Source organism: Merops nubicus, unplaced genomic scaffold (assembly GCF_000691845.1).
Source record: "Merops nubicus isolate BGI_N331 unplaced genomic scaffold, ASM69184v1 scaffold16826, whole genome shotgun sequence".
Taxonomy (NCBI): Eukaryota; Metazoa; Chordata; class Aves; order Coraciiformes; family Meropidae; genus Merops; species Merops nubicus.
Genome location: NW_008617217.1, coordinates 27,854 through 40,647, shown reverse-complemented (window position 1 = coordinate 40,647; position 12,794 = coordinate 27,854). Strand labels below are relative to the sequence as shown.

Genomic DNA, 12,794 nt, shown 5'->3' with positions numbered 1-12,794 from the left:
GCAGGGCCTGTTGGGACAGGACAAGAGGTAATGTTTTGAAACTAGAAGAGGGAGATTCAGACTCCAGAGAAGGAAGACACTGAGGGTGGTGAGCCCCTGGCCCAGGCTGCCCAGAGAGGTGGTCGCTGCCCCATCCCTGGAACCATTCCAGATGAGGTTGGATGGGGCTCTGAGCAACCTGCTCTAGTTGCAGATGTCCCTGCTCCCTGCAGGAGGGTTGGACCAGATGACTTTGAAAGGTCCCTTCCAACCCAAACCATTCTTTGACTCTGTGTAGGACTCTGTGATTCCCCTCCTGCATGTTCATACCTCCTGCTCCAGGCTAGTTCTGCTCTGAGCCCACAGAGCACAGATCCAGAGAACTAAACCACTGAACAGCCTCATGTTGTGGCAAGGTCGGTTTTCTGCCCGCTTTGCTCCCTGAACTAACTCACCACACTGCTGCCAAGCCCCAGAGCTAGCACAAGAGGCTGCAGGAACACACACAGACTGTATGGGAGGGGAGGGGAAACTGCAGCACCCCTTTTAACAGCAGCCCAAAGCTAGAGCAGCTCACTAGGCTCTGAAAGCACATTCATTTCTCACTACTCCGGCGCTGCACCTCCAGATCCCAGGGAAACTGAAGCTGAAGCAAACTCAGGTGCTCACAGGGAAGGCAAAAGGAAACCTCAGTGTCAACTTCTTCAGCATTCTCCCACCTGAGGCAGATCCAAAGCTGAGCTGTTGCTCAGCAGGGTTTTCTACACCAGCTTTTGATTCGCATCCCCCTCGGGTGCTGCAGGTTGAGCAGTTACAGCACAGCACTGCAGACAGATGCACACCACACAAGGCTTCTGGATTCCTACTTGGATCTCGACTGACATCTTAAAACCACATTTCTTAAGTAGCATGTGCCTATAAAAATTTCAATACGGTGAATTACAGTATTACAAGAATATATCCCCATATTAAATATCGCTTCATGCTTCCACTTTCATTGTTAGTCACTACCTGCCAAGATTAAAGACCAAGTTTTGATTTCTGTAGATGTCCCCAAGACCCTTTTTACAACACAGATTTCCAAAAAACACTTGAAGAAAAATTGGTCACTTACGTGCAGAGAATTGATTGGTCCTCACGGTCTGCAAAACAAGAACAAACACAGTTATAGTTTTTTCTTTATATTCTCCTGTAATCTGCAAAACTGTTTCTTTGAAGTCAATATTTAATAAATACTACTTTCAGCTTAACAATTCAAAGGACATTCTCCTGGTAATATTCCTTAAATGTTCCAGTTCACAGACACCCCACCCCACCCCAGCAGCTTAGATATTCTACAAGTTCTGCTATTTCATACAATGGAGTCAAAATTTTGGTTAAATAATGATAATCTTTTTAACCATATTTCAGACAGAGCTGGCACTGCATTTTTTATTCCATACGTACCCTTTCCCTGATTCATCAAAGAATTTAAAATCTTAAATATTATGTGAGGAAAACAGTTTCAAGCACACAATACTAATGCCCAGACATTTGGAAGCAGCCTGAGCATCACCAGCAAGAGCTTTAAAGCTTTTTCTTTCCCCCCTTGCTTCTCTAAATTAACATGCAAGCCCAAAGTGCTTCCATAATTAAGCTTATTCATTACAGACTTGTCAAAAGGACATCCAGGGAAATACTGAACAGAGCCAAACTGCAACATGGTGCAGCTCAGCACTTCCCTGACACACACTGCTGGGCTCGTGACCTTTGAGAAGAATGCCTGAAGGTCAGCGACACCCTGCACGAGGTGTTTCATAACTGAAGGACCTTTACAGAATGGATTTCAACATCACACATTCTGTATGAAAAACTGTGTCATCAAACCATTCAAGTGCACCTGCAGCAGGTAAAACATCTCAGTGAGGGGTGTTCTCTAGCCCCTGTTTGAGGTGGGGTTTTCAAGGAGCTCATCTTTTGCTTAAATCTGCATCACAAAGACCTTGCTTTTACACTTCAGCTGTTTGTCACTACCTCCACCAGAACACAACTGTCCCCTGCAAGCTCACAACTTCTGCCAGGGTTTCTGCTCTGATTGGTAATTTGTAATTGATTACATTATAGTAAAGCCAAGCTTTATTTTGTTCACGTGTAAAGCTGAGGACTACCTGTCAGACTCTCACCATTCTCTGTCAATGCTTCTCCTCCAACACCACCCTCTGATGGGCTACAGAAACTCGTCAGCACACCCAGAGGTATTTAAAAGTCATGTAGATGAGGTGCTCAGTGGTAGATTTGGTAGTTTTAGGTAATGGTTGGACCAAATGATCTTAAAGGTCTTTTCCAGCTTAAATGATTGTGTGATCATTACTCCTTCTGGGACCCAGAGCTCAGCACTAGCAGGACAAAAACAGCTTCAGCCCCTACAAGCCACATTCCCCACATGTTTAATAGGTTCCAAACAGACCTATGCCCATATACACAGCCTTGGAAGAGTTAATGGCCATTTTCGGTAAGCAGAGTAATGTGAACAACATTTCACCTTGATGCTAAATGAGCCTAGAAAAACACTGTTCAACAGTCAGGGACCCCTGCTGCGTTTTGCAGCCTGCCTGAACCTGGCCATCCTCCCCCTGGAGCCAGCCGAGGTCACAGCTCTGTTGCACCACTATTAGCATTGAAGCAGAATTCCAATTTTAGCTAGGTGGCATGTAAAAATAAAGGAAACCCATCCAGCAGGGAGCTGTGTCTGCCCCGTTCCACTCCCAGACACAGAACCAGGTCGGGTCCAGTCACACCAGCTCCTGCTGCCCCAGAAATCTGAGTTCCAGCACAGCCAGGCAGGACTGTGGCTCTGTGAGTCTGTCACTGGCCATTGGGACAGTCTGGTGTCCAGTGTGTACAGGCAGGACAGAGCCAGGCTGCTCCTGAAGCAGCAACCGTGTCCTGTCCCCGTCCTCTAGCCGGGGCAGCACCCAGCTCAGCACCGCAGCTCGGCCGAGCGCCCAGCGGGGAAGTTGCCTGGGCAGCTGGGCTTTGCTCTCCTTTGTGTTGAGCAGAATCTGTACCCTCACTCACTGTACAGAAAACTGTACTGGTGGAAGGGAGACCCGAGATCCCTTTCTACACAGCAACCTGAGATCAACAGCTATGGTGGAGCGTGGCCAGAGAAGGGCAACGAAGCTGGGGAAGGGTCTAGAGCCCAAGTGTGGTGAGGAGCAGTTGAGGGACCTGGGGGTGCTGAGCCAAAGCAAAGGAGGCTGAGGGGAGACCTTCTGGCTCTCCACATCTCTCTAAAAGGAGGTTTTAGAGAGGTCAGTGCTGTAACACTAACAACCAATAGGACAAGAGGAAATAGCCTCAAGTTGCATTACAGGAGGTTTAGGTTGGATATTAGGAAAAGCTTCTCGACTGAAAGGATTGTCAACCCCTGGACCAGGCTTCCCAGGGCAGTGGTTGAACCACTATCCCTAGACATGTTGTGAAGTCATGCAGATGTGGTGCTTAGGGACATGGTTTAAGAGTGGACTTGGTAGAGTTAGGTTAATGGTTGGACTTGATGACCCTTGGTCATTTCCAACCTAAACAATTATATGATTCTATGTTTATATGGACACAATGCATCTAAAAAGGCAAACCAGCTAAAAAAGATGTGGTCTCAGCAAACTATTGTTACTGTTATTAGTTTAGGACTAGAAAGGTTGAAGGACATGAAGCCAAGTCTTTCGAAGCAGACAGATGCTACTGCACCTTGCCACTGCTAACCAGAGGCTTGGACTGCAACACTGGCAAGTGTTGGACTACATTTCAACATCAGGTATGACAGACAATGTGCTTTCTGACTGAAAAAAAAATGTTAAAGATATGCAAACATTTGCACTTTGAATCTCTTGTAGTAGCTTGCTCAAAAATAGCAAGAAATACCAGTGAGCCTCTTACGTACTGCACAAACTGCACTGGGTTGCATCTCACCAGGAGCACAAGCCAAATGCTGCACCTCTATGAGCATGTCCTACAAGATGTTGGCTCCAAAAATCCTCCCTACAGGGTAGCAAACAGAGCAGACTGATTGTAGGAGGAGAGCAGAAGATGACTAGTTTAGAAATTAAAAGTAGGAAGAAAAATAAGATTTCAAAAGCTGGTGATACTCCTGACAAGACTGCAGGGACAGTGCTGGCTTGGCTCCTACCTCCACATGATGCACAGAACAGCAAAAAGAAGGAAGGGGGAAGCCTGTGACTGCAAGAAATAAAAGCCAAAAGTAGGCAGAAGCAGTGGGAGTATGACAAAAACATTCAGAAAATTCTAAGAAAAGTTTCTGTTCTTCTGGTTTTGATATATGGCAGCTGGTCTTTCAAGTCCCATCAGAAGGAGATTTCTGGTAGCAGCAGGAGACAAACAGCAGAGCTCCAGCAGCCGCTGGAGGCACTGTGTGCGCCCAGGCATCAGCACCAACTGGAAAAAAGTGCAACCCTCTGACCCTGGCCTCTTTCCAGGGGTGGCTAAGAGGGACTCAGCACTTCACAGGCAACTCCACAACCAGCAAACAAGATTACGTAGGACGGTACAAATCATCTGGTCTTTGAGGAGAAACAGCTGAATGAATGCTACGTTGGTACCAGGAGTTGGAAGGTGAACATTTCCCAGCTTTAATATATATTGAGGCATTTTGTAAAGTGACAAGTTGATTTTCTCTCTCTCATTTCCCAAGAATAACTTCTCTTGGTAATTCTGTCACTGTAGCTAGGCCACACTCTAACTGGTCTCCTCTAAATCACAGCTCTGGAGTTTATCAGTTCCTTAGAAATTATGAACACAGGTAATGTTTGCCCTGAAATGAAAGTGGTGTATTTGAAGGCAATGTGTACTTGTCAGTGCTTCCTATTATGACATTTTGCCTGTCAATTCACCACGCTAAGCTCATGTTCAACAACACGCAAGACACGTACAGATGAGTTTTCTTACCCAGTTAGTGCTAGAGAAGGTCTGCAAGTCCAGACAGTTGTATGTGTTTTGTCACTGCCAGAAGCTCCAGCAAGCGCAGCAGAGATTTTTTTATTTTCTACATCTAGAACCCTGAATTGACAGAGACCTTTATCAAGAAAACTATCTGGTACTAAAGCATGGTCCTCCAAATCCATTTTGTGATGCTGATCTCATCAGACTTGTTCTGAACAATTCTGACAAAATGACTACCATGGAAGAGTTAGTTGTGGTTGGTTTGATTTTCTCCTCCCCCCAAAACCACAAGTTATCTGTAGTCTTGATTTCAAAGTAGCTGGTCCCCTTCATGAAGACTCCAAGGAGCAGTAGCTCCCAATCTGTTAGCCTGTCTTCTGAAAGAGCTGAGCCCCTCCCTGGCACTTGGGCCAGATTTGTTACCTGGGGCAGGGAGAATGCACTAAACTTCTCATCTTTGGACATATATCTCAACAATACTTTCAAAAACCTGCATGATCCTCTGGGACCCAGCTCCAGCCTGAAGGGCAGCAGGCAGCCCACGAGACAGATTAATATTTTTATTATTAGGACACAGAACACACTTAAGTCTTAAGAACACTCTGCCATATTTTGCAAAAGCTTTAATCACGATTTGTTTTATTAAAGCCACAGTTTTGAGGTGGTTGATCATGGAAACCTAAAAATATTTAGAATATTTGGCAGTAAAAAGTCAAACAGGTTAGTGGATGATCCTCCTCTCCAACTTTTAGAGAAACTGAAATAGGAAACAAATAAATTACTCTGACAAACAGCATTAGGAAAATTGATATTAGCTGTCTCTTACTCCACGCAAGGGGTTAGAAGGTGTCTTGGTCTGGAGCAGTTGATACTCCAGACAAAGTCACGATGGGTACGTTACATTTTCAGCAGGCAAGCAATTTACTAGAGGAAAAAAAGCACCTTTAAGACTGCTCAGGTGACACCACTTTTTCTATCAGCATAAAAACCTTTCAAATTACTCCCATGAAGTTCAATACAGTTTCATGCTCAGTACAGACTGAGCCAAACTACTTCCAGTCTCTCCAGGGAGGTACAGTCACATCTCTGCCACACCACCAGCACCAGTTCTTTCCTCAGAGCAGAAACTGGTGCTTCTCTCATCAGAAGTCAAAGCAACTCAGCTCAAAGATACTCAGCAAGTCAGTTTAACTCAAATGAATGCAAGTTGTAAGAGGGGCTGAAACAAGAGGATCAAGCTCTAAATACAAGCTATGTTATAAGACCAATATTTTGGATTGAAACCAACACAAATGTCCCATTAGAATCTATCACTTCACTTTACAGATACACAGCTTGGATTCAAATAGATCCCAAGGTCTTCAAGCTACGCTGAAGACCATAACATTGAAGTTGCACATGGAAGGGTTACTACAATGTTTCTGATTTGAAAAAAGTTCCAAGGTTATATAGATTCTATGAACAAAACCAAAATTTGATTCTCTACCTATGAAATAAGCTTTATGTAGACTGTTACATCCCTTTGAATGGAAGAATTTGGAGGCACAAAGGCAATACAACTGGACACCAGCCTTAGGCTGAGGCTCTCCCACTGCTGTCTCTGCTTCCTCTGCCCAGTTTCACCATCTCATTTCTCCCTTTGAACCAGCAGCTGACTGCACTGACACGTGATGCTAGTTCAAGTTGCTGATGGAACCAGCCTAATTTAGTTTTCAACCAGGTCAGCTCCCTGATCCCGTTTATAAGGCAGCCACCCAAACACTGCAATTGGGGCATGGAAAGGCAGAACCACCTCTTATACCAGCTCCCCATGCCCTGCTCACCGTAAAGCCACTGTAGAAAGCCCACTCCCCAGCTCAGGGGAGCTGCAAATCATTCCTAACCAGAGAGCTGGTGCCAGCAGAAGGGGCCACCCCCTCCATGCCCAGCCTCCCTCGAGCCAGCATTGATAGGCAACTACACCCACAAGGAACCAGCCACTGAGTCACACTATCAGAAAACTAATTCTATCAAAACATGTATCAAAAAAAGTGGCTAATTGTTAGATTGGCTTACGCTGCACCAAGCTATATATTTAGCATCTGGAAGCACCAGACATCGAAGCATTTCTTTCACTCCTCTCCTCCTCTTGCTTCCACCCAAAGACGACTCTCGCACCCCAAGGCGAGAACCAGCTGCAGAGTTTGACACCTCCAGGGGCTGAGCTGAGGAAACCCAGCCACACAGCCCTGCGCCATCCCAGGGGCCGAGGAGAATTGCCAGGATACAAGACGGACAAGAAGGACTGTAGCTCCCAAGCAGTTTCCCTCCCACCTCTCTCAAACCTGCTTTCCTCTCAGCTCCCCAGAGAAATGTGTTCTGGGGACAGCAACTGGCAGCTCTTCAGGCATACCTATTGCTTGGCTGCAAAACTGCTGCTGCATGTTCTTGTTTGAAAATCCGGTATGAATAGTTTCTGATGGCTACAGAAAACAAAACATATGAAGTTTTGGCCATCAGAATACAAAACGTTTACTCTACATACATTCTCTCACCAAACTACAGAAGGATTTCCCCACCACCACCCCATCTATTAGTCTAGACCTAACAAAGCCCCTGTGAACTCTGGGGGAGGCTCCAGATGTACATTAAACACAGTTCTCGGGTAACTAGGTCAGGCAGGATGTTGTGAAAAGTCACAGCTCAAAGCTAGAGAGTCTGTCTACAAAAGAATGACTGTATTTTAACAAAGCAGCTTTTCTTAAAAGCATGACTTAGTTCTGCTTTGGTCACACTATAATTATTCATAAATGGATACAAGATAATCAGAAAAGGAAGAATCTGGCTTCAAGTCTCCTACCAAAACTCGGTGGCAGCAGCATGGCAAGCACAGGTTTATTCCAGACCAGAGCTTACAAGCAAGCAGAGCCCTCTCCTACATCTGTCTTTGCTCCAACTGCCCTTGACTATATTGGCATTTCAAGTATTGCAAATGCCCAGATCTGCCCTTAGCCCTCAGGATTTTGACTCGGGATGAATGGCCCAAGCCGTCTGGAGCTACCCCACACAGGGAACTGCCCAGCTAGAAAGCCCTTTTTTGACCTTAACACAAATACGTAAATCCATGAAAGCCACTCCACAGACTGTTGCCTGCTTCCAGATTTAACCTATCTCAGGTTCCTGTCAAACACAGCAACTTTCATACAAACACGCATGGTCTCAATCCCACCACCCTTCCTCTGAGCATCTTCCCTTTTGCATCCAGCCTTTAAGGATGTGAATTAAGTGTGCCAAGATGAAACTGTAAACTCTAGAGAAGCATGAAAAAAAAGATGTACATGAGTATTAACCTGCTTTCCCAACCCAACTTACTACACACCCATCAGGAAATGATGGAGAGGGAACTGGCTCTTAACTGTAGGCACAGCAAGGGTTGTCCTTCCCAAAAGTCAAGCAGAAGACTTTTACAGATCATTCATTCTGACACAGCCTTTCCTTTTATCTCCCCAGAGCACGGAATACCCACGCAACAGTGACACAAAGCAGCCCCATCGCTGGATGGGCATAACCACAACAGTTGCTGCTTTTGTTGGGGAGGGGGAGGAGGTGGAGGTGACTTCTTGGGTATTTCTCAAAGCAGAGAAGCTGGTGTCTGTCAAAATTGAGGCTGTGGTGAAGGGGGAAATGGAGAGTTCCTTTTTATTTTTAGACAGTATCTAACTCAGGTGCCACAGACCATTAACCAAGAAAAGCTTGGTTCCCTGGACAATGGCCTTGTTTGTTGTGGATGTCAGGCTTGGAAGATCTGTGTATATCTGCCCTCTAGTGCAGGTGAACGGGCTCAAATATCAATAAGCTCAAGGACATTTAAAAATTGAATTCCTGACAAGTTTTGTGAAAATGGGTCACTGCCTGGAGGAAAGAGACCTTCCCTTCAGCACAGATTTTGCCAGAGCATTCACAGGACTGGGTCATAAGCACTACATAACATTACAGAGCACAATCTGCTGTCTTTGCAGTCTAAGCTTGGAAAAAACTTTTCTTTTTTGCTTTAAACCAAGTCCTACTGGATTGATAAGCTGTGAAAGAGATCTGGTTACACAGATGAAGCACCCTTTATATTTTGTGTTTGTCTTTGAAATGTTGCCTGGTTACTCCATAAACTATCATCAAACACTTAGCACTATGAAGTGACTTGCAACAAACACCTCTAACAAGCCCAACAGGAAGACTGACAGGCACAAGTTTGTTGGAGTTCCTACTTTACTGCAGACCAAACACACCCTGACACACTTACAGTCACCCTGAGACCTCTGCAGCAGCAGCTTGCCCTACATTTCACCTCTACCTTTAGCTGTGAAGTATCTTTGCTATGTTCAGCTTAGTCATTCCCTCTCCAACGTGCATTCTGCAATTGCATAAACCCATGCGGGCTGTTTACAGGAAAAATCAGGATTTTACCAACAGGAACCCATTAAACATTCCAGTCAACTTTTCAGAAATCATTTAATTTGCTAACTCTATAAAGCTGACATTTCAAGTTGTAACTAATCAAGCCAGTCCTGACTAAAGCAGTTGAACCTACGTGTGCCCAAAGCATCTGACGTGATACATCCACCAGTGCTAAAGGAGCTGGACAAGATCATGGCCAGGTTACACTTTGGGAGGTTCCAAGTGACTAAAAAGGATGGAGACTTCACAGGTATCTTCAAGAATGGTGAAGCAGTATCATGGCACTACCTTTCTAAAGGTTGGAAGGAACCACTGGAGGTCAGGAATCATCAAGGCCACTGGCAACCTTCAGGGGAAAACCATCTCTCCTGATGCACCTTGAAACCATATTTATCTTTTTCTTCTTGCCTCATCATCATCAGCTTATTCATCTGTCAGTCAGTTTTCACACCCAAGTCTTATTTCTTTGCTAGACAGTTTCAAAAAACTTGCAGAAATTCTCATCTTTGTCCTAAACCATGAAACACTGATTTATCCTAGAAGTAAGGTCAAATTCAGGCGCACTCCACTTCTCAGGGATATCAAGTGGTTTTAGGATTTGGAATACCAATATTTATCAGTTTTCCTTCATCAGTGCTAAGACTTTTTCCAACGAACACTCAAAGTCCCCAGTGCTGGTTGACACCAAACCCTGAATAATTACATCAAGACTCTCCCTCCAGCCCAACGCCATCCACTTGGATGAAACACAACAGTGCTGTTTTAAATCAATTCCCAATCCCCAGCTTTGTCTGTTCACCTGCTGCTTCCCATTCAACAGGACACCAGACACAGCCAGCCAGCATCTGCTACATTTCCTCCACCTAGAAACCAGCCTGCTTGAGCAAGCTGTGGAGCTGAACTGCCACAAACCACTTGTGACAAGACCAGTATTGAACTCTTGCCTCTTTTGGGTACTTTGATTACTCCCAGATACCTCCAAGTCTTTACGGAAAGGTTGAGAAGTCACCTCTGTGCTGTGGGGTGGGAGCATTTACATAGCCTCTCTGTAGGTGTTCCTGCTATTTCTGAACTTAAAAACTTTAAAAGGAAATAATAATAATAAAAAAAAACCCCAACACACCACATGCCACACCCAGGTGGTTCCATCCCTTACTCTAAAGGATGTGAGACTGGAGATAAATCACACCAGCCACACTGCAGGTTGGCCTGCTGACTGCCTGCTAAGAACGCTAAATTAATTATTATCAACTGAAGCATAGCAGAGGTTAGCCAAGCCCTGGTCACAGTTTACCCCACAACTTGTTTACAGTGAACCGTAGCACCAAATACAAGTATTTCTTGCATGTCTACAGCAGACTTCATGACCACATTCATTCCTGGCTCGCTCAGGCTGCTGCCCGAGCTCCGTGACACAGGCACGGAAGGATCTAACCCACCACAGCCCCGTCAAACCCGGGAGGAAGAGGCCGAGCTATGAACTGAGACTAGTTTAAGAAGTCATGAGTTAGGTATTTGCAACATTAGCTTGAAATTACCCAAATTCCTAAGGCAAAAAATGGTGACATTTGTTTTCAGAGCTGCTGGTCAGGGCTGAATCAGCATAAATGGAGAAAAACAGCTGCTGGCCCGAGTCCTGCCCACTTAATGAAGCTGTGGGCAGCTTCTCTATTACATACCAGATAGAATTGGAATTATTTTTTGTTTAGTCCTCATTAAGTTTGAAGAAGCTCAAATATGGTCTGTTTTCACTGGCAGTCTCCACTGCCTCTATTAACTATCATTAAGAGAAGCTTTAGTAAGTCTGACAGACTCAGAAATTAAACCAGAGGTTGGAAAAGACCTCCAAGACCATCAAATCCAACCAACAACCCAACGCTGCCATGACCAATAAGCCATGTCCTGAGGTACCACATCCATATGTTTTTTGAACCCCTCCAAGGATGGGGACTCCACCACCTCCCTGGGCAGCCCCTTCCAGTGCCTCACCACTCTCTCAGTAAAGAAATTCTTCTGAACATCCAATCAAAGCCTCTCCTGGGGCAATTTAAGCCCATTTTGTCTCATCCTGTCGCTGGTTCCTTGGGAGAAGAGACCAACCCCCACCTCACTCCAACCTCCTGTCAGGCAGTTGCCAAGAGCAATAAAGTCTCCCCTCAGCATCCTCTTCTCCAGGCTAAACAACCCCAGGTCCCTCAGCTGCTCCTCACAAGCCATGTTCCCCAGCCCCCGCACCAGCTCCATTGCCCTGCCCTAGACATGCCCCAGCCCCTCAAGGTCTTTCTTGTACTGTGGTGCCCAAACCTGCAGTTGCTTCACTTGTGAGCAGAAGTTAACAGGTAACACATCCTCTCCCAGACAAACCTATTCAGATAGGCATCACTTTATAACACGACTTGCAAACACCCTGAACCTATTACGCAATACCAAGTTTATTTTGCTTTTTGAAGCAGGGGGCTGCTGTGGTTTAGAAGATGAGCAGAGAACCCAAGTCAGCCTTCAGTTTGGAGAAAGACCAGAGGGAACTGCACAGTCCCAGGGCCTGACCCGTGCCATGAGCAACGGCCAAGATGCACAAGCTCTGATCCACGAGGAGGAACCAGCTCCAACAGTGGGTGTGCTCCTTTCGCACCCTCTTGTCGGGGCAGCTATGGCAGCTTCAGTGACTGATTCATGGTCAAAGCCAGCTGCTGGTTCTCACACAAGCCTACAGAGCTTTGCTGCAGGCAGCAACCACCCTCGGTGCAGCAGCTTCTTAGACTGCTCCAGCTAGAGCTGCGAGGACTTACTCGCTCATGCTCACTGTTCCTCCAGTAACTGATGAACAGTTCTCAGCCCTCCTCCTTTGCTCCCAAAGAGCTTTCCTAGTAGAAACTAGGAGCTCCTGAATCTTCCACTCAGGCCATCCCTATGCTTACTGTTCAGTTTTATTTGTGCGTTGCTTACAAGTAACCCAGGGTTAGGAGCAGCTGGCAAACCACAGGCTGGAAGAGGTGTATCTGGCATGCAGAGCAGTGGCTTCAGTTCTCCATCCACCCTGCCTCAGTTGTCCTGTTTCCCATGCAGCACAATTCTGCCTAGACAAAGATTACATTGTCAACTGAAACAATGATTCAAGGAGGTCTTTTAACAGCAGTATCTGCCATTTAAGCTCACTCATTTAACTTTTGCTCTTCCCTTTCCCAAACAAATAAGCAGGGATAAACCACTTAAAACTGGCTATAAATCAACTTTCACTCTACTAGGCTCTTCCTGAGCATTTTCACTGTGCCTGAACTCTCCAACTTTGGAAAGATAAGTATGATAAGAGTCCTGTAGCCAGGCTTTCTAACTTCAGCACATGTTGGTGGCTTGGCTTTTTGTTCTCAGTCACACACAGGACAGGACATGGGTCATCATCCCCTGTAAGATCAACCACACCACACACACCAGTATTTTCTAAGACC

At 45.6% G+C, this 12,794-nt stretch overlaps 1 protein-coding gene across 4 annotated transcripts in view; it reads right to left on the bottom strand.

Moving 5' to 3' along the window:
* Positions 1–12,794, bottom strand: part of MYH10 (myosin, heavy chain 10, non-muscle) — a 101,233-nt gene that overhangs the window by 62,874 nt on the left and 25,565 nt on the right. For all 4 annotated transcript variants that reach the window (XM_008943085.1, XM_008943087.1, XM_008943086.1 and 1 more), the window contains exon 3: positions 1,094–1,121. In XM_008943085.1, coding sequence (XP_008941333.1) covers positions 1,094–1,121 — 28 coding nt within the window. The remainder of the gene's footprint in view (positions 1–1,093; positions 1,122–12,794) is intronic.